Raw genomic sequence first — 23,170 nt, 5'->3', positions numbered from 1 at the left:
TATATACTGTTATACATGTAATGTATATATATACATATATGTTATACATATAAACAGTATATGTTTATATACTGTTGAGATAGCTTTCTGCTTGGTCATTTTCATTCTATTTTCTATATTTGTTTAAACAATCTTAAATACTTTAAAAAATAAAGCTTTTGCCAAATATTATGTAAAGTGGTATATTACTATATTTCCTCATTTTATATAAATATGTTCCTATTAATATATAACATAATATAATAATATAAAATACATAATAAACAGTTAAACTCTTAAATTCCATACTGCAAATAGAGTAGCAGAGTTTCTGGTAGAATTTTTTGGGTTCTGGAGAAATCAGGCTCACCAAGTAAATACCTCTCTGGACTATATGCACAACTTCCTTTAGGCCAGGAGCAGGATTCTCTAAGTTGAGTTTCAGATGCAAGTAAACCCACTGGTTGGGTCAAATAGTTTGGCAAACCATATGGTGTTGGTGGCATCTGTGGTACTGAAAGATATAAAGTAAACCTGAAACGTGACATTCATGGCAACCTCAATGGATAAATCACAACGTAGGCAAATAAAATTGTAGAAGATGTTATAATCTGTAGTGAAAAATTAACATATCTTTGGAAAATCAAATCCTTTAATAATTGAGCATGGTAGAGGTATAAAACTTGACCATGGACCAAGTGATCATGAGCTGTAGCTGTCCATCATGAGCTGCATTCTGATGAAAATTCCAAATCATCAAGTCGGTGGACTCAGTAGGAATCCGTGGTAAGATGGAAATAGCTTGAAACTTCCCTGGTGGTCCAGTGGTTAAAACTTCACCTTCCAATGCAGGGGCTGCGGATTGAATCCCTGGTTGTGGAACTAAGATCTCATGTGCCTTGTGGTCAAAAAACTAAAACACAGAAGAGAAGCAATACTGTAACAAATTCAATAAAGTCTTTAAAACTGGTCCACATCAAAAAAATCTTTTAAACAGAAAGTAGCTTATTCAGAAATGAGCACTAGCAAAACAAGAAAGTCGGCCCAGACCATCTGTTATAAGCAGCGTTGTACCACCACTCCTTTTACAGGTCACATGTGTGGTCACACTGGGTGCCTCAAACGACCAGCTGAAGGAGGAAGGAAACATCCCAGTGACGCTTGCGGATAAGTTGACCCATTGCATGTAAAGGCCTCGATGAGATAAAAACATTTCCTCTATGGGTAGAATTGTAGGTCTAGATCTGGTTATCCACTTGTGTAAAAGAGAAAAGTAGTCCCAGCTGATAATACATCTAGATTCCTAGACAGTGGTAATTGACCTGGCCAGCTAGTTAGAGAGCTGGAAGTGAGAATATTAGAACAATAAGACAATAAAATCTGGTATACAGACTTGTTGATGGATATACACAAGTGGGTCCAAAGTGTGAAGATCTTTATTATTTCTTTTCAATGCCTACCAGAATGCATCCGTCATGGAAGAGGAACTGAAAAATCAAGTTGAAAAAATGACTGTCAATTAATGCCAGCTTGCCTTTGCCAGAAGTCCTAACAACGCTGGCAAGGTGAGCATGTGAATAAGTGACCACAAGAGACTGTAGATGGGTCCAACAGCATAAACTCCCACTTACACATCTGATACAATCAATGCCACAGCAAAGGTCCAATCTGTCAGCAATAGAGGCCAAGGCTAAACTCCCAATGTGGCACGATTCCTCAAGGAAACCAACTGGTCACTAGGTTGCAATTAAACATGCCCCCTTCTGTCGTGAAAGGACCAGTGGTGCATCCTCAAACATGTGCCTACCTGTTCAGAGTAAGCATCTATTTTTTCATGCTTATCTCAGCAGCATCATTATTCATGAGCTGATGAAAAATTTGATCCACCCTCATGGAATTCCTCATGAAGCAGTGTCCAGTCAGGAAAGCCACTTCATAGTGAAGCAGCAAGAACTGAGGTCCATTAATATATATCAAAAACACCAGACCCTGACGCTCTCTGCCTTATGGTGCATTAAATAGTCCCACTGCCAGCAAAAACTGAAGTTTGCTTGGAGCAGGCAAGCAATGTGCTCAAACACCGGGTTCCAGATATCCAGTTATTATCGTTCTCAATGACCCATTAAAGTGCTTGGTACTTCCTATTTCTGCAACTGGAATTTCCAAAGATAGAAGCACTGTTCCCAAAGAGAAACTTACTAAAGGACACATTAATCAAGGGTTTCATTAAATTACAAATATGGTTGCTGGCTGAGCACTTTGGGTTGCTTGTTTCAGGTAAAAAGAAAAAAAAGAGAGAGAGAGAGTTAATATCTAATCTAACAGTAGATAATCCTGATTAATAGAAAGTGGTAGGGTTACTGTGGGGATGATGCCCTGGAGGAGGAAATGGCAACCCACTCCAGGATTCTTGCCTGGAGAATTTCCATGGACAGAGAAGCCTGGAGGGCTGCAGTCCATGGGGTCACAAAGAATTAGTCACAACTGCTGACGCGACAGAGCACGCAGGGTTCCTGTGCACAGTGAGGGTAGGAGGGAACATGTGTGGGGCTCCGTGGACCTACTTGGATGGCCCTTGAAATTTCCTGTCCAATTGAGGATGTAATTTGTCCTATACAGTAACTCTGGCAAGAAAAGGGTATGGCTATGAGTTCATGACAAGTGTATGCAACTCTTTGCAACCCCATGGGGAGTGAGTAGCCCTCCAGGCTCCTCTGTCCGTGGAATTCTCCAGGCAAGAATACTGGAGTGGGTTAGCATTGCCTTCTCATACCTCTCGGGAATAAAGGCAGGGACGATACCACCCAGAAATCCACTGAGGCCGATAGAGGTGGTAAATGAGGGCAAGGCAAAGTTACAGTGAGTTGTGAAGGACGGAGATAATGAATACCCATGGCAGCTCTAGGATCAAATATGGAGACAGAGTCTATTTCATCAGGCTGAGTCACTCTTGTACATTTCCCTCGGAAGGAAGGCAGACCAGAACCACGAAGAATCTCTTTCCTGATAGGTTGACTCTCAAGGTGCAAGTGGCGAACCATGACAGGGACATATATGCACTGAAACTCACATCACATCTCTTCAAAAACAGAATAGCTATCCACCTGTGACAGTGAGGTCACTGGACAGCCTCTCTCTGCTGGCTTCTTTCAGATCTGACTCAGATTTCAAGCCATGGTCAGGTTTCTCTCACGGCAGCCCATTGTCAATGACTGAACAAGGTGGTCAGCTGGCTTCTTTTCTTTCACATGTCCTGCTCTTTCGCAAACTTTTGCTCCCCCATGCCTGTCTCAATGCCTGCTTCCTAGAGAATCCAACTGGCACATATTCTCTCTATTCTTTCTTGAAGTTTAATGTTTCCTTTTAAAATTATTTCCTTCAGTCTAAAGAACTTCTATGTTTATTTCAATGCAAATTTATCTGAGATAATTAACCCGCTGGAAATTAGGACTCAGCTATTGTGCTATTCAAGGGAAAAAAGTAAAATGGAGAACAGGAGTGACCAAAGAAAAAGGTATTTTTGAAAGAAATTATAGAAAAGGAATTGACTTTGAAAGTGCACAAAAAACAAGTCTGAGGGGAGAAAAGCTTGAGTTGTTCTAGGATGCAGATCTCAGATTCTTTTTAAATTTTTATGATGTTAATAAGAGTATATGAAAATACAGTAAGTCTCCTACAGATGAACAAGTTCAGTTTCAAGAATGTGTTCATAAGCCCAAGAAAGCTAGCTTAGGTACCCAGGGAACACAGTTGGCTATACAGTACTGTACTATAATAAGTTTACAATACATGGCACACAAATAATACATAAAAAACAAACACAAAAATAAATAAAATGTTTTAACCTTACGGTACAGCACCTTGAAAAGTACAGTGGTACAGTATAAGTACTGGCATACAGGGGCTGGCATCGAGTGAATAGGCAACAGTTAGTTGCTAGAGGAGAGAGAGGAGGTGGGAGATGGGAGACCTGAAGGGTCGTCAGCAACAGGAGGTGGAGGGAAAGCTGTAATTTCACTCATGCCTGACACTGATGGAATGCGTGTTTGCATCTTTGAAAGTTTGCAACTTGAAAGTTCATGTTTAAGGGGCCTACTGTACATATTTGCTTTCTATATTTTTCTACTCTATTTATTTTTCTTAATGGCATTTAGAGCCATAGTCTCAAGGTAAGTAGAAGAGACACCTGACTTCCCTCTCTTCATCCCTTTCCCCAGCTTCTCACACTAACGTCATTATCCCCACTCCCTCTCCACACGCCCCGTATCAATTTTTCCTGTGACTCCATCCCAGTTCAGTCTTCTGAAGTCACTTTGTCTTTGAATGTTTGCCTGCTTCCTTTCTGTTTCCAGCCACTTCTCTTATGTGCCATTTTTCTTCCCTCCGTTGGATGTGAGCAGCAGTATATAATAATGTGTGATAGATGGAAAATAAATTTGAAGCGTGTAAATCAGTAGTGACAAGGAGAATCAATCATGAAAAGCATCCTTATAAGAAGCAACGCTATGCCACTGATCTCTTGACAGCCTAGAGAAGTGACGACATTACAGAGCAAAGTAGGAAGAGATGTACGCGGCGTCACAGGTGGGAACAGCAAAAAAGCGGGGGTGGGGGGTGCTTTCCTGGCCTTAATAGAATGAAGATAACTGACAAATTGTGCTAGAATTTCCGTATATGAATAGTCATTAGCTTTGAGATATAATAAATCATGGCAGTAGTCATCATTCTCCAGTGGTCATGTATGGATGTGAGAGTTGGACTATAAAGAAAGAAAGCTGAGCACTGAAGAATTGACACTTTTGAACTATGGTATCGAAGAAGACTCTTGAGAGTCCCTTGGACTGCAAGGAGATCCAACCAGTCCATCCTAAAGGAGATCAGTCCTGGGTGTTCATTGGAACGACTAATGTTGAAGCTGAAACTCCAATTGTTGGCCACCTGATGTGAAGAACTGACTTGTTTGAAAAGACCCTGAGGCTGGGAAAGATTGAAGGCAGGAGGAGAAGGGGACGACAGAGGATAAGATGGTTGGATGGCATCACCGACTCGATGGACATGGGTTTGAGTAAACTCTGGGAGTTGGTGATGGACAGGGAGGCCTGGTGTGCTGCAGTTCATGGGGTCGCAAAGAGTCGGACACGACTGAGTGACTGAGCTGAACTGAACTGAAATCATGCCATCAATAAATACAGTAGGTAGGAAGCTAGTAATTTACATGTAATTACAGAACAACACACTTTTTAATGAATTACACACATGCAGAAGAGGGGTGCAAATGGGAGAGGATCGCACTAGTCCTGTGCCATTCCAACTGACAAGAAGGGTATAATTACCTAGTCCACAAGATGACCTTAGACCTCAGAATATTTTTAGTGTAATTCTGCTGAACTCACATCTCCCAGCACGATGTCTTATAACTGCTGCACTGCAAACTTCTCCTCAAACTCCCTTGGGGGCTACTGATGTTACCTAGGCTCCTCCTGATAGCTTACAGTGAACAGTGTTGCATTTTTAATCTCCAAAGAAGATTTAGCTTTAGGACCAGGGACCAGGCTTGATCACTAAAGAGCTTTTGTGTAGCAGAGTTTTATTAAAGTAAAAGGGACAGCGAAAGCTTCTGACACAGACATCAGAAGGAGGAGGGAGGGTGCCCCCTCACTAGTGTTAGGAAGGGAGTTATGTACTTTTTAAATTAGTTATTGCAATAAATCAAAAGAATGTCTCAAGGTTGTAAAAATTTTACCAGACCTACTCCCACAATTTACAGTTCAAGGTAACAGGATTAGAATTTAACAATAGAAAGATCCTACCAGACCCACTCCCATAATTTACACTCTAAGGTATCTGGGTTAGTCAGAAGGTTTTCAGGAAGGAGAAACTGTCCTCAAGCAGGATACATTGTTGTTATATAATCCCTAGTAATTGAAAGAGGAGAGTGAAAAAGTTGGCTTAAAATTCAACATTCGGAAAACTAAGATCATGGCATCTGGTCCCATCACTTCATGGTAAATAGATGGGGAAACAATGGAAACAGTGACAGACTTTTTATGTGGGGGGCTGCAAAATCACTGCAGATGGTGACTGCAGCCATGAAATTAAAAGATGCTTACTCCTTGGAATGTTATGACCAACCTAGACAGCATATTAAAAAGCAGAGACATTACTTTGCCAACAAAGGCTATGGTTTTTCTAGTAATCATGTACGGATGTGAGAATTGAACTATAAAGAAAGCTGAGCCCCAAAGAATTGATGCTTTTGAACTGTGGTGTTAGAGAAGACTCTTGAGAGTCCCTTGGACTGCAAGGAGATCCAACCAATCCATCCTAAAGGAAATCAGTCCTGGGTGTTCATTGGAAGGACTGATGCTGAAGCTGAAACTCCAGTACTTTGGCCACCTGATGTGAAGAACTGACTCATTTGAAAAGACCCTGATGCTGGGAAAGATTGAAGGCAGAAGAAGGGGATGGCAGAGGATGAGATGGCTGGATGGCATCACTGACTCAATGGACATGGGTTTGGGTGAACTCCAGGAGTTGGTGATGGGCAGGGAGGGGTGGTGTGCTGCGGTTCATGGGGTCAGAAAGAGTCAGACACGACTGAGCGACTGAACTGAATTGAACTGAATTGAATCCTTAGCAGAGTTTAAGCTGAGTTGTTTGTTGTGTAATCATCAGTTCTGGGCTTAAAGAAAAAAGCCATTTTATGCAACTCAGACTGAGGAATGTAGAGGAAAAAAAGAGAAAGTTTGTGGTTTGTGCTTTCCTCCTCCTTGAGAATTCCAGACCCCCATCGAAAGCCCAGATCCCTCTCTCCTCCTCGGGAACCCCGGACATTTTATCAACCTGCCTAGGAATTGATTCTCTCACTCCTGTGGCTCCTCCTTCCCCAGCAACCTGGTCTACAGCACCGACCTCTGCTCTCCCAGCTCCTGCCAGCTGGGCTCCCCTCTCTACAGCCAGGAGACCTGCTGTGAGCCCATCAGGACCCTGGGTCTCTGGGCTTTAGGTCCTTGGGTTCTGGATCCAGAGCTGCTACTTCCTGGGCTGTGGATCCCTTGGCTTCAGAGCCCTGATGTATGGAGTCTGGGACTTCCCTACCTTGGGCTTTGTACCCAGTTTCTGCCATCCAACATACTTGTCTTCCAGGAGCCTCTAGCTAGTTTGTAACCAACCTATCTACCTATCTGCCTTTTACTGGTCAGTTTGTTGAGTTCTGTATTTCTGAGTCAATCCATCAAACTGCCTGCTCTAGTTCCATCGTGCTCATTATTCCCATTGACACCTATCTTCTTCCTCCTTGGTCACCATGCCTCACTCTATCTCTTTCTGTCAAATGCAGGCTAGCAGACTGATTCCTGAATCCTGTGAATCTGAAGACATAAGCCCCCAAATAAGTATAATATCAACATTCCTAATGGAATTTATGTTAATTTACTTTTTGCCCCAAATGGATACAAAGTTAAAGGATTATAACCCAATAAATTAATTCATCCTGGTATTGAAATATTTTTATGTTATTGTTTATATATTTTGACCAGAATTTGTGCTGATTTGATTTATCAGCTAAGCAAAAGCTCAACATGCTTGTGGAGGACATTTTGGAAGCCTAAATTGTTGTAGGGTATTTCCTGGTGGCTTAGTGGTAAAGATTTTGCCTGGCAATGCAGGAGTCAGAGGAGACTCGAGTTTGATCCCTGGATCAGAAAGATTCCCTGCAGAAGGAAATGGCAACCCACTTCAATATTCTTGCCTGGGAAATCCCATGGACAAAGGAGCGCAGCAGGCTACAGTTCATGGGGTTGCCAAAGTGTTGAAAGTGACTTAGTGACTAAACAACAACAAAAAATATTGTAGATTTGATCTAATCTTTGAACAATGGATATTTTTTCTCATTCAGACCACAGTTACTAAATATTCATGTTTTGAAGTTTTGGAGCTTTATTGAATAAAACTCTCAGAATCAGGATAAATTTTGATTCTATCAAAGAATATGAGTCTTATCTACATGGACAGAGGGAATATAATTGTGAAGCTGACAGATTCAAGGGGAATTTCATGAATAGATTTACATTGTTAGATTTATACGGCTAGTGTAATAAATGAAAGAAAAACTAGAGAAAAGACCAATTTAAAGGTCCACATGAACACTGAATAAATTCTGAGTTTACCAAATATTTGTTAAAATTGAGCAGATTCATATTTCTAATGTTGAATTTCTAATGTAATTCACTTTTTCATATGTATGAGAAGATATAGACAATGATTTTAGTGGGAAGGATACAGCTTCAGAATCACAGATACAGCCTGCGATTCCACATCAGTGCTTTCCTAAAGCCCAAACGAAATTTAGATGAAAACAAAAGCCTTTATATCAACCAATTTGACTATTTCATTCTGATCTCAATATAAAGTTGGAGACACTCCTTGCTTATTTATTTATTTATTTTGGTAACATGCTCAATGTTTACAGGCCAAGTATTTAATGAAAACTTAAGAGACCAAGATAAATAGATTTTTGAGTAATGAAAGTGGATTACTTTCAGGAGATGTGGCTTGAATCCCTGGGTCGGGGAGATCCTGTGGAGGAGGAAATGATGGCTACAGAGGGCTACAGTCCATGGGGTCACAAAAATCAGACATGACTGAGCCGGAGCACACCAACACAAAAAGACATTATCCCTAAATAGTGCTTTAATCAATGTTCAAAGAATGACCTATTAAATGTATGTTTAGCTCCTTGAATAGATTTGTGGCAAAGATATATATTTAAAATTCAAACTATTTTTTTTCATTTATTTTTATTAGTTGGAGGCTAATTACTTCACAACATTGCAGTGGGTTTTGTCATACATTGACATGAATCAGCCATGGAGTTACATGTATTCAAGCTGTTTTAAAAAAGAAGCAATGGATACCTAAAGCAGATCAGAGAATTCCTGAGTCATTACAAACAAAATTGTCTCTCCAGATATTGTCAGATAATCCCTAGTGGACTAAAAGGAAATTATCTTCTGATTGAGAATCATTTATCTAAACTAATGCACAGAGAAAAGAGGAGATAAAAAATAGAGAACAGAGTTTAAGAAGATATGGATCATAGTGAAAAGATTTAGCATATTTGTGTTTGAAGTTCTAAAACAGAAAAGAGAATGGAGAAGGAAATATATTCAGGGATAAAATGCTATGGATTTTCTAAAACAAATTCAAATAAGTGTTGCCAACTGAAATTTGGAAAAATACAGAGAATACACCTACACACACCTAAATCAGTGACAAGAGAAATATTTCTAAGTTGCATGGGGAAGAAAGCTGATTACCTTCAAAAAAGTAACAATAGGACTGAAATATAAATTATTTTAAGAGAAAATTGACTGAAATATTAAAAAGTATGACAAAATGAAGATTTCATATTTGAAAACCAGGAACAGAAAATATGTGCTTCAAAACTGAAGAGAACTGCAGACAACAAAAGACGGAGAAAATGTCTCACCAGCAGACTGGCTGAATGCATAGACTGAGTTGACTATTGGTGAAGAAGGAAAATACATTTGCTTGCCAATGGAAGAAAATGACATTAAGATATGGGTTGAATTGTTTTCCCATTCTTAAGATTCTTTCTTAGTTATGGTAGCCTGACCAGTGACTACTTATCATTTTGTGGGATGCAAAATGACTCCTAGTCGCCACTGGGTAAATATATATAATAGAAATATTCTCTAGAACTGGACATGGAACAACAGACTGGTTTAAAATTGGGAAAGGAGTCTATCAAGGCTGTATATTGTCACCCTGCTTATTTAACTTATATGCAGAATGAAGTGAGTGAAAGTCCATCACTTGTGTCAGACTCTTTGTGACCCCCATGGCCTAGACAGTCCATGGAATTCTCCAGGCAAGAACACTGGAGTGGGTAGCCTTTCCCTTCCCCAGAGGATCTTTCCAACCCAGGGATTGAACCCAGGTCTCCTGCAGTGCAGGCAGATTTTTTACCAGCTGAGCCACAAGGGAAGCCCTATATTCAGAGTACATTATGCAAAATGCCAGGCTGGATGAAGCACAAGCTGGAATCAAGATTTCCAGAAGAAATATCAACAGTGTCAGATATGCATATGATACTACTCTAATGGCAGAAAGCAAAGAGGAACTAGAGTCTTTTGATGAGGGTGAAAGAGGAGAGTGAAAAAGCTGGCATTCAAAAAATGAAGATGATGGCATCAGGTCCTATCACTTTATGGCAAATAGATGGGGAAAAATTGGAAACAGAATCATATTTCATATTCTTGGGCTCCAAAATCACTGTGGACAATGACTGCACCTATGAAATTAAAAGACACTTTCTCCTTGGAAGAAAATCTGTGACAAACCTAGGCAACATGTTAAAAAGCAGAGACATCACTGTGCCGACAAAGGTCCATATAGTCAAAGCTATGGCTTTTCCAGTAGTCATGTATGGATGTGAGAGTTGAACCATGTAGAAGGCTGAGCTTTGAAGAATTGATGCTTTTGAATTGTGATGCTAGAGAAGACCCTTGAGAGGCCCTAGGACTGCAAGGAGATCAAACCAACCAATTCAAAGGAAATCAACCCTGAATATTCATTGGAAGGACTGATGCTGAAGCTGAAACTCCAATAATTTGGCCACCTGATGTGAAAAGCTGACTCATTGGGAAAAACCTTGATGCTGGAAAAGATTGAGGGCAGGTGGAGAAGAGGATGACAGAGGATGAGATGGTTGGATGGCATCACCGACTCAATGGACATGAGTCTGAGAAAACTCCAGGAAATAGTGAAGGACAGAGAAGCCTGGAGTGCTACTGTCCATGGAATTGCAAAGAGTTGGACCTGACTTAGTTACTGAACAACAATAACAATTTTCTAGATAATAAGTGTACAAGACACCATCTGTTGGCATCAATCTTAATACTCCAAGTCATGACTTATGATACCTGCCTGCTTATTAAGATGATTAATCAAAGTTGAATACTCTGGATGGCTAGTAAGTTAGGTGAAAGTCACTCAGTTGTGTTCAACTCTTTGCAACCCCATGGACTGTACAGCCCTTGGAATTCTCCAGGCCAGAATACTGGAGTGGGTAGTCATTCCTTTCTCCAGGGGATCTTCCCAACTAAGGGATCGAACCTGGGTCTCCAGCATTGCAGGCAGATTATTTATCAGCTGAGACACCAGGGAGTTTTTGTCTTTTAAATAACTGAGTGGAAAAAATTGGATCTATACAATATAATGGTTCCATAAACCACAGATTTGAAAAAAATATATAGAAATCAAATATGAAAACAATTTTTAGAGGCCATTATTTCCATAGTTTGGAACCAACATTTTAATTTAAAACTCTCCAATATTTTAAAATATTGATAAACAAATTTCCTTTAGGGAAAAAAAAAAACCTATCTTCAGAAACATAATTTGTACCAATATAACATGTGATCTCCATTTAGTAACTATCTGAGAGTTAGCAGTTTCATTGAAATATTTGCTACTTATATCTTATTATTAAGGAATGACTAGAGAGGAGAAAATGCAGGGAACTATTGGACTTATGCATTAGTGTGGTAAAAGATATTCTTACAGAAGAAATAGTTCCTAAGGAAAATGCACTTACTTCAAGGTTTAGCTTGAGAATGACCTTGCTCTTCATTCATCAACTCTGAATTTGTTCCATCAAAGCTACTTTGGGAAAAAAAGAGAAAGTTTGGCAATAAAAGAAAATGGAAAATATAGACGCACAAGATATTACTAAGCGGAAAATTTTCCCTGCTTGGTTGGCACGAAAGAATGAGATTGAAATTCTAATTTGGGATATCTGAAAATAAAAGATGTGCAAAAGAGTTATTTACATTTGGAACAGTTATTTCCTCACTTTGCTCTCTCTTGTAGGAGTCTTGTATAATGCTTCTTTTTCAATTTGAATGCTACTCTTGTTATCAATTTTGAAGAACCAACTTTGGACCTGGTTATATTCCACACAAATAATTTTTTACTCTTATATTGATTTCTACCTTTAATTTGTTTCTTCTTTTTGTTTTCTTTTGTTTTGATTTGTTATTCCTTATTCTAACTTCTTGATCTTCAGCCTTTCTTTTTTTCAAACATACCCATTTAGTGTATAAAATACCCTCAAGGAACTGAATTGGCCAAAACCTGTTAAGTTTTAGTGTTTTATCTTCAATGTCATTCTGATCAAGGAATTTTCTATTGTCCATATTGATATATTTTCTTTGAATCATGGATTATACAATGTCTTGAACTGTCATTTGCCCCCAAAACCCAAATGCTAACTTCTAATTCTGAACACAGTGGTTATCAGAGATGGGAATCTTTTGAATAGGATTAGTGCCCTTGAAAGAAGAAACCGCAGGCAACTCCTGGTCCTTCTGATATTGAGGTTACAGTGCAAAGATGGTCATCAAGGATAGGGTCTCATCAGACATTCAGATATCTCATGGTGCCTTGAACTTCAACTTCCTAGCCTCCAGAACATAAGAAATCAATGTTTTGATAAAGCATCCATTCCATGATAACCTGTAATAGCAGCTGAAAAGAACCAAGACAGATTATTTACAAGTGTATTGTCAAATAGGCATTTAGCGATTTTCTTTTCTAGCTATCATGTTTCACAGCCTTATAATTATTTCCCCGATGACAAGAGCAATACTAAGAGTTACTATAATCATGTGAATTGGTGGAGGTTTGCTTTATGATTAGAGTATTTTCAGCTAAACTCCCTGTGTGCTTCAAACGATTGTGCTTGTTGAACTTGAGTGCAACGCATCCAACCTTTGATTTGATCAGTTCTCTTAAATGTGTTGGTCAAGTGTTCTACATTCTAACTAGTTTTTGTCTTCCTTTTTCATATCCTTAAGCATTATGAGTGTTATATCCATGGAGAACTCACACCTTTTTAAAAATTATGATCATTCCTCTTTATCATTAATTAAGTTTCTATGACTGAGATTAATAAATTAATAGCTCCCTTTTGTTTTTTAGATAATTCATATCATTTCTTTCAAAATTTCTGTGTGCTTTTATTTTTATTGATTACTCTTGAAAGCAGAATATTGTGGTACTCTTTTAAAATTGAATCTGAATCTTTGTATTAGACTCTTTTTCCTTTTATGTGTCATATAGATATATGGATAAAGATATGTCTAAATATATGCACATATGGGGCTTCCCGGGGGCAAAGTGTAAAGAATGCACCTGCCAGGGCAGGAGATGTAGGAGGCTCGGGCTCTATCCCTGGGTTGGGAAGATCCCCTGGAGTAGGAAATGGCTGGGCTTCACTGGTGGTTCAGTCGATAAAGAATCCTCCTGCAATTGGGGAAGCCTGGGTTCGATTCCTGGGCTGGGAAGATCCCCTGGAGGAGGGCATGGCAACCCATTCCAGTATTCTTGCCTGGAGAATCCTCATGGACAGAAGGGCCTGGTGGGCTACAATCCATGGAGTTGCAGAGTTGGACACGACTGAGTGCTTAAGCACAGGAAATGGCAACCTATTCCAGTATTCATGCCTAGAAAAATTCCATGGAGCCAGGAGCCTGGAGGGCTGCAGTCCATGTGGTCACAAAGAATCTGACAGGACTGAGTGACTGAACATGCACATATGTATATGTACATATAAAAATTTATATCTAAAATTTTAGAATTTTTTTATTATTTAATCTTTTATATTACTTTTTTTCCTTTTCTTGATTAACAAAACTTTTAATATTATCATTTCCCATTTTTAATGTAATATTGGTGGTGTTTTACTGATTTTAGATTTCTTTTAGAAATTTCAGTGTACCTTCCTGATTTACTTCTTGTTACCATAAATTATTATTTTAATATTTCCACAATCATGCTAAAACTTTGGAAAACCTTAAGTCCAATTGTTCTCTTTTTTGATATTGTTGTCCTCATGCATTTTAATGCTATATATATATTTTTTTTTAAACCAAAAATCTTTTCAATTACTGATTTATAAAGTTTTTACTGAAATGTAATTTGTGTTTATCTACACATTCACATTTCTTCTTACATTCCCATGTTGCTCCCTGGTGATATTTTCTTTGTACCTGAAGAAAGTCCTTTATTCTTTGTGTGTGTGTGTGTTAATAGCTTCAAACATTTCCGACTCCTTGCGAGTCCGTGAACTGTAGCCCACCAGGCTACGCAGACCACAATGGGGTGGTCATGAATACAAAAGAGACATAGCTTTGTGACATGAGTAGTTTACTGGCTTTGTGTTATAATGAAAATTATTACAGCCCGCATAAATACAATGTGTAGGAAACCAGGCTGCCGCTCTAACAGAAATGATGATTGAGAGAACATCATGCAAATGAGGGGGTAGAAATGTGGAAATGATGACCTAGCAGTTATTAATACCTATTGCTAAGAGTGTATAAATGCCACAGTCCAGGAGGTAGAAATTGTCCTTGCATCTCCTGTCAATGTGTCTTTCAACTGCTGCTCTGGAAACTTCTCCCGCTCCCTCCGGAACCACCTGCGCTCCTCAGGCTCCTCCTGTGGCTCCTCCTTCCCCAGCAACCTGGTCTACAGCGCTGACCTCTGCCCTCCCAGCTCCTGCCAGCTGGGCTCCTCTCTCTACAGCCAGGAGGCCCGCTGTGAGCCCATCAGGACCCAGACGGTGGTGTCCAGTCCCTGCCAGACGTCCTGCTCCCGTCCGAGGACCTCCACGTTCTTCAGTCCTTGCTCGCCCAAGGTCTCTGGGCTTTAGGTCCAGCAAGGACTGCTCCCTGAACCCTGGATCCAAAGGCTGCTCCTCCCTGGGTTGTGGATCCAGTGGCTTCAGACCCCTGAGTTATGGAGTCTGGGGTTCCCCTACCTTGGGCTATGGACCAAGATCCTGTCACCCAAGCTATCTTTACTTTCGGCCAATCTGTGGATCTGGCTTCTAGACATTAACTTATAGAATATACAGATATTTTTGAAAAATGTCAACTCTTAAATCTCATAAGAAACAACCCTTTTTGTGATCCCAAAAACTTGTTCACCCATCTGTAGACCACCCGGCCTCACTTAGAAATTGGTTCTTGCATAATGTAAAAATAAGTAATAGACCTAAACTTTAAATCATATAGCTGCATTGGTGATGGAAATCACCCAATTATTAAATATACTTCATAATTCAACATTATTTAATTATCTTAAGTAAATAAATAAAGGAGCCTTGTGCGCTACAGTCCACAGGGTCACAAAGAGTCAGACATGACTGAGCAACTAACATACATATAAATAAACACACTTATTCTGGTATCCATATACAGTATTGTTATCATTATTAGTTAATTATTGACCAGGAGTTTCTTTTACTGCTTATTGGATTTATAAATGTAAAAGATTAATTTGTTTTATAATGAAAACTTTGGGACAATAAAGATTGAAGAATCTGAGATAAAATTTTTGTTATTTAGATTTCTTTTAACCTTTTTATATGAATCAGTATGAATAAGCATCTCAAAAGTTGTGTGCCATGTGCTAAATCATTTCAGTCATGTCTGATTCTTTGTGACCCTATGGACTACAGCTTGCCAGGCTCCTCCTCTGTCCTTGGGATTCTCTAGGCAAGAATACTGGAGCGGGTTGCCACTCTTTCCTCCGGGGGATCTTCCTGACTCAGGAATCAAACCCGTGTCTCTTATGTCTCCTGCACTGGCAAGTGGGTTCTTTACCACTAGCGCCATCAGGGAAGTCCCTCAAAAGCTATAAAAGCCTCATTATTTAAATCACATGAGGCCTTAGATCTCTCTTCACAGGAAAAGAAAGGAACAAAAGTTAGTGGATATATATGGAATGCAGAGAGAAAGAATAAAATTTAGATATACTGCTAGATTTGTACATAAAACAAAAATATAATCTAACTTGTGGCAGTATATTTTCAGAAAATACTAAATATAAATTTTAAGTAACTTCCATTAAGTTCATCCAAGATTGGTTGGTACAAGTGATCAAAATCGTGAATCTTGGTGAGTATTTTTCCATGAAATTCATTTCTTTACAGCATGTGAGAAGGAAGCCAATTATTCTTCTTGTGAAGAATTTTGATTCAGGATGTGTGGGTTTTTATCTCTATGCTTTCCAGTGGCTCAAACTATAAATGGCTGAGAATCATCACAACCTTTATGTCAGCAGAAGTGGATATTCTTTACTTTTTTTATAGTCACGTGCTAATCTTTTTAACAAGACACAGATTTCAGAAAATGATACACTGCTGTCAGGCAGTTTGAAAAGGAGGTAAATCTAATAATAAAAGAGCATTATCTTTGTGTTGAGGTAAATATATGTTCAAAGAGATTTTCAAGTCATTATTTCTTCAGAATTTAAAATAGTACTCAGAGGAAGGTAAATTTTGTGTGATACTTTTTTTTTCTAAACATGAGGCAATGGAAGTTCAAAGGGAGTCAAGATCTGGTCAAACATCCCAGTCTCATAGCGAAACTGTTGTTCACGATTTTCCTAAAAGTGGGAGACTGTTATGAAAAACTAAAACAGGAGTAGTATAGAATTGAATATAGAAAATTTGGAAAAATAAAATTAAATGGATGAAACACAGAGATAGAAATTGTCTGGTATATTCCAGGAACATTTGGGCAATTAATTTACAATGGGGCTATTAATTAATTTGGTAAATAGGTTTAGACAACAATTCTAATGGCTACATGTTAGTCCATCATTTTGAAGTTTGTGTTTTGAAAGACATTAATCCTAGGTTTTCTTTCCACCTAGTCAATTTACTGGAACAGATTTCTGGTGATAATCTTCACTAGATTGCTTGTCTATTCTAAATGATTTTGCATGCATTGTAAAAAAAAATATTTTTTACCAACCACCTTTGTATTTAATATGTAGAAGTGTAACATGTTGAAGGGCTTCCCTGGTGGCTCAGCAGGTAAAGAATCTGCCTACAATGCAGGAGACCTGGTTTGATCCCTGGGTCAGAAAGCTCCATGGGAGAAGTGAATGGCAACCCACTCCAGTAATCTTGCCTAGGGAATCCCACTGTAGCCCAAAAGGTTCCTCTGTCCACGGGATTCTTTACACACAAGGGAACCCCTTTACCAAATACAACTTTTGTCATCATCAGATTGGGTACTTCAAATTAGACAAGGTCAGACACGTTCAGGGTGGTTTGGCCATAGACAGAATTACTTTAATGTTGATGATATGATGTTAGCAATCTTACAATAGCTTGGTACATCCAAAGTAAATTCCTCTACAGATAGATCCATTAGGAGCCTCAAATTATAGTAATTGATTTAAAATGATCAGCCCTACAAAAGGGCCAGAAAATAACAAACCAAGAGGCAACACAGAGTACAAACAAGTCTACAAGAGGTCCAGATAATGGACATATTAGAAATACACACAATAATAATAGTGGCTATTATTCTGGAGAAATTAATGATGAGTTTAAGAATTTTGACACAGTGCAAGAATATATAAAAATGAAAATTTAAAAACTGTAAAACACAGTAAAAAATGAGAAAATGCAAATGAATTCAAAGGTAAACTAACTCATTCTGAAGCTATCAGCCAATATATCTCCCATCTGAAATAAAATATAATAATGGCTCAGATCAGGGAGTGGCAGCATATCTGGTGTAAGTGTAGGCAAACTAGAAGTTCAATCAACCAGATTTAAATTGGAGACAGTGCCTACCTAATTTAATTATTTGTGGAAACTTATTGATAGGCCCTTTACTTTTCTATGGAGAAAGCAATGGCACCCCACTCCAGTACTCTTGCTGGGAAAATCCCATGGACGGAGGAGCCTGGTAGGCTGCAGTCCATGGGGTCGCGAAGAGTCGGACACGACTGAGCGACTTCACTTTCACTTTTCACCTTTATGCATTGGAGAAGGAAATGGCAACCCACTCCAGTGTTCTTGCCTGGAGAATCCCAGGGAAGGGGTCACACAGAGTCGGACATGACTGAAGTGACTTAGCATTTACTTTTCTAACATAAAGAAAAAAGGGCTTACAATCTCTGGAAAACATTACATCAAAATATTTTCCTATGTATATTTGTGTGCGTATTTTACATGCTAGCAAGGTAATGCTCAAAATCCTTCAACATGTGAATTGAGAACTTCCAGATTTTCAAGCTGGATTTAGAAAAGACAGAGGAGCCAGAGATCAAATTGCCAATATCCATTGGATCATGGAAAAAGCAAGAGAATTCCAGAAAAAGCATCTACTTATGCTTCATTGACTACACTAAAGCCTTTGACTGCACGGATCACAACAAACTGTGGAAAATTCTTGAAGAGATGGGAATACCAGACCACCTGATCTGCCTCCTGAGAAACCTGTATGCAGGTCAAGAAGCAACAGTTAGAACCGGACATGGAACAATGAACTGGTTCAAAATTCGGAAAGGAGTACATCAAGGCTGTGTTCTGTCACCCCGCTTATTTAACTAACATGCAGAGTACATCATGAGAAATGCCAGGCTGGGTGAAGCACAAGCTGAAATCAAGATTGCCTGGAGAAATATCAGTAACCTCAGATACGCAGATGACACCCTCATAATGTGAGAAAGCAAGGAGGAACTAAAGAGCTTCTTGATGAAGGTGAGAGTAAAAAAGCTGGTTTAAAACTCAACATTGAGAAAACTAAGATCATGGCATCCAATCCCACCATTTCATGGCAAATAAATGGGGAAAAATGGAAACAGTGACAGACTTTATTTTCTTTAGCTCCAAAATTACTGTGGATGGTGACTGAAGCCATGAAATTAGAAGACATTTGCTCCTTGGAAGAAATGCTATGACAAACCTAGACAGCATATTAAAGAGCAGAAGCATCACTTTGCTGATAAAGGTTCATACAGTCAAAGCTATGGTTTTTCCAATAGTCATGAATGGATGTGAGAGTTGGAGTATAAAGAAAGCCAAAGGCCAAAGAACTGGTGTTGGAGAAGACTCTTGAGAGTCCCTTGGAGAGCAAGGAGATCCAACCAGTGAATCTTAAAGGACATCAACCCTGAATATTCATTGCAAGGACTGATGCTGAAGCTGAAGTGCCAGTATTCTGGCCACCTGATGTGAAGAGCCGACTCATGATAATGACCACGATGATGGGAAATATTTAGGGCAGAAGGAGAAGAGGGGTGACAGAGGATGAGACGGTTTGATGGCATCATTGACTCAATGGATATGAGTTTAAACAAACTCTGGGAGATATTGAAGGACACTGAAGCCTGGAATGCTACAGTCCTTTGGGTCACAAGCAGTCAGACAGAACTGAGCAGCTGAACAGCAGTGTATCAAATCATGTAATTATATAACCATAGTGCATGAAAGTAATCATATGTATATAAAAAGATAAATATTTATATTACAAAATACACTGTTCTTTTATATACGATGCTTGTAATGCAATAAAATATTACCAAAAATATAAAAAAGCATGTAAATGTTATTCCTCCCCCCCCAAAAAAGAATAGCAGTCGATAGGAACAAATTCACTTTAAACACAAATATTATAATTAGTTGGCGTAGACTGAAATGTTGGTGATGGACAGGTGAGTTATTTAAGAAAAATATGGACATAATTAATAAATATATGAGAAATTTTAAGAGATATGGACATAAAAAACTTAATAGATATTTCAAACAGCTAGTTAAGGATTTAAAATTGTAAAAAGTCAACCTAGGATTTTACTTCAGTACAAAATATCCCTCAAAAATAAAGGAGAAATGAAAATATTTTTAGAAAAATTTTATTCTAAAAAATTATTTATAAAATAATTAATTTGATTAACAGTTTCTAGAAGTGGGTGTAGTTGAAAGATAGTATAACCTATGGATAACACTTCTTATATCAAATAATTGTATCCATATCTAAGGAAGGCAGAGTCACAGACTAAACATTGCAAATCAGTATTTCTATAGTAAAGAGCACATATATTTTGAGGTCATTCATTCAGTTTTATGATACTGACAAATAATTCAGTTTTTTTCCTTGAGAAAATAATCTTCTCCTGGAAGCCCACTGTGTACAGTAATAATCAGTACAAGATTGGAGCTGGCTTGACCAGGATCCAAATGTCTGGGAAGTCTCCTTTATTACTCACTGTAATACAAATGTATAATTAGATATGAAAATAAACTGGGAGGGAAAGCCTCTTTGATTGGTACATAGGATATGTGTACCATGATTCTGCACCTTTTAAAACAAATTTATTTATTTTTCATCTTGTCCAAGAATAGTTCTGTGCCTTACTCACTGTGTGATTACTCAAGTTTGACAAGAGGGCTATTTTGAAGAAGTGTTAACATACAATGAGGAAGGTTAAGATATTTACCTCAATTACTGCAGAAAATGAAAAAAGAATTAATTCTGCTTTGAAATATAGGAAAATAAGTAGTTTCTTATATATTTATGTAAATTCTGTGAATTTACCAAGTGACCAAATTCTATTGGTCACTTCTTTTTTTTTTATATGATGCTTCTTTTAAAAAATGAAATAATTGATTTTGTTGATATTATCAAAATCTAAATTTTGACCTTGGTTTTCTCTGTTTTATGTTTGACTTCTATTTCATTGATTTCTGTTCTTATCTTTGTAATTTTTATCGTGAACTTACTTCTTGCTTAAATTGCTATTTTGTCTTACTGCCTCGGTATAAAGTACTAAGTTTTCAAGTTTTCTTGAATTGTGAAAGTGTTAGTGGCTCAGTCATGTCTGGCTTTTTGCGACCTTATGGACTGTAGCTTGCCAGGCTCCTGTGTCCATGGATTTCTCTAGGCAAGAATACTGGAGTGGGTAGCTATTCCCTTCTCCAGGGGCTCTTCTCCACTCAGGGATCAAACCCTGGACTCTTGCATTGCAGGTAAATTCTTTACCATCTAAGCCATACCCCAGGTACAAGAATATGAATTATCATGTATGCATTACAATCTAAAATTTTCCTTTTACACAGCTATATCTTTAAATTTTACTGGGTTGTACCATCATTATCGTGCATTTTAAAATATTTTCAATTTCCATTGTGTTTTTTCTTTGATGTTTAAATTTTTATGAATAGTATTGACTAGTTTCTAGTCATATGAGGTTTTTTTTTTTATTTAAAAGTTTGCAGTTTACTTTTATCATATATCTACTGATTTTTTACCTTTTAAAAATTTATTGCCGGCAGTAAGTTGACCAATAAACCAAAGTTAAAGTCTAATGCCAGCATGTGCAATAGAATTTTCTCCTCCAAATGAAATTCACATGAATTAAATGTAATAAACCCCTTAATCCAAAAATAATGTGGTGGTTTGTTATCTGTTGATTTTCTAATTTTGTTCTCTTGTCTATTTGAGTGATTAAAATGAAAGATCAATATTCCCTTGTGAATGGGCTTTGAAATTCTAAATGTGTCCAAGTCCTTAACTAATGTCTTCAGAATTTTAAGTGTGTTAATGTAGTAATTTCCTAGAAGTTCATAGTTTGAAGTCATAACTTTCTCTGGCTATAAATCTCAGAAGCAGAGGAGAGCAGAATTCACTCATGAGCAATTTACTGTGTGTCTGTTTCTGCAGAAGTACAGAATTAAGAAAGTAAGGAAATAATTTAGTTCACATGATTTGGTTCACATTTTAAAAAAGTAAATAAAGGACTAGTACACATTTGTAAGCTTGAAAGAAGAATGCCTATGAGCTTTCAATAAGTAAAGTTGATTTACCCCATTTTGGTTGGCAAAAGTTTCTGCATTTAGCATTTCGACAACCAGTTTCTTGTGTAATTTCTCTAACATATACGTAAGGAGGTTATCACTCAACCTAGGTACATGCCTGTGTGCTAAGTCGCTTCAGTCGTTTCTGACTCCCTGCAGCCGGCCAGGCTCCTCTGTCCACGTGACCCTCCAGGAAGGGATCCTGGAGTGGGTCGCCATGCCCTCCTCCAGGGGCTCTTCCAAAGTCAGAGACTGAACTCGTGTCTTTTATGTCTACCACATTGGCAGGTATGTTCTTTATCACTAGCCCCACCAAACAGATATATAGGCAGCTCTGAAAGGGTTTAGGTTCAGAAGGCATGGGTTTCATCTTGATGCCCTCCCAAGTCTCAAACTCAAAGCAACTGAAAATGAGCTTCTAGAGCTGCCCATATGTCTGTTTTGGTTGCACCTCACCATGAAATTTGATTTTTTATAGTTCCTTTCTATGCTTTTATAAATATATAAAAATACAACTTGTTGTAAATGAGCCAAACATAAAAATAAGCGCTTATCTTTGTCCAGAGCCAAGGAATCTAAAGAAATTTCCTATGCCTTATTTCATTATGCCTTCAAACAGATCTGTGAGGAATTCACTCATTACATTTAAGGTCCTTTTAGCATAAGAGAAAAGAGAGGCTCAAAGAGAATCAGACTTGCCAAAGATGACATTTCTTCAAGGACATGAAAATGCTCTACTCTCTTCCTAAGGTGCATTAAATATAAGAGACACAAATCACTGTATAGATTCCCAAGTAGATCTTACTTATTGTGTGGATGTAAAACTTGAGAACTAGAATTATTTGTTTCTAGATCTCAAAGAGAAGTTAATGGTAAGACTAACAACAGAACATCTAGCTCCCAAGCTTCATTTTAATGCATTTTCATTTCTGCCACATGATCTCATTCTTTCTCCTATTCAGTCGTCTCTCTCTCTCCTTCTCTTCCCCATTATCATCACCATCATTACTGCTATCAGAATGCTTGGGAGATTTTTAGGGTTCTTAAACTGCTACTGGGAAATCTAAAGGGAAAAAAATAATGAAAGAAAACAGAAAATTTAATTTGGCATCTGCTGACAGAAACTGAAATAGTGATGTCACGTTGCTCCCCTGCCTGTGAACACAGTCTTATTTTGTCTATAGCATCCATAATTTTTGAAAATGTAATAATTCAAGTTATCCCCACATGCAATTCCCCTCTTTGGCTTCGGGCAGTCTCTGATGATTAGAAATTAGCTGCATATTTCAGATGTGAAAGTGTTTCTCTCACCTCTGGAAATACTCCAGTTAAAAAGCAAGCTTCCTTTTAAAAAACAATCAGGGATATATTCAACAATAATTATACAGCAATAAAGGTTTGTGGTTTTTAGGGCTTCCCTGGTGGCTCAGATGGGAAAGAATCTGCCTGCAATGCGAGAGACCCAGGTTCAATCGCTGGGTCAGGAAGATTAGGAAATGGCAA

At 38.2% G+C, this 23,170-nt stretch overlaps 1 protein-coding gene and 1 pseudogene across 1 annotated transcript; both read left to right on the top strand.

Moving 5' to 3' along the window:
• Nucleotides 1–5,385: 5,385 nt before the first annotated feature.
• LOC133049958 (keratin-associated protein 23-1) lies at nucleotides 5,386–6,953 on the top strand. The gene is given in 3 exon segments (XM_061134040.1): nucleotides 5,386–5,459; nucleotides 6,846–6,886; nucleotides 6,889–6,953. Coding segments are annotated over 3 exon segments (180 nt in total).
• A 4,015-nt stretch (nucleotides 6,954–10,968) lies between these two features.
• LOC133049957 (keratin-associated protein 13-1-like) lies at nucleotides 10,969–14,900 on the top strand (annotated as a pseudogene).
• Nucleotides 14,901–23,170: the final 8,270 nt, after the last annotated feature.

The sequence above is a fragment of the Dama dama genome, chromosome 31, assembly GCF_033118175.1.
Source record: "Dama dama isolate Ldn47 chromosome 31, ASM3311817v1, whole genome shotgun sequence".
Classification (NCBI taxonomy): Eukaryota; Metazoa; Chordata; class Mammalia; order Artiodactyla; family Cervidae; genus Dama; species Dama dama.
Note: the sequence above shows the minus strand (reverse complement) of the source record. Positions and strands in the feature narration are given on the sequence as shown.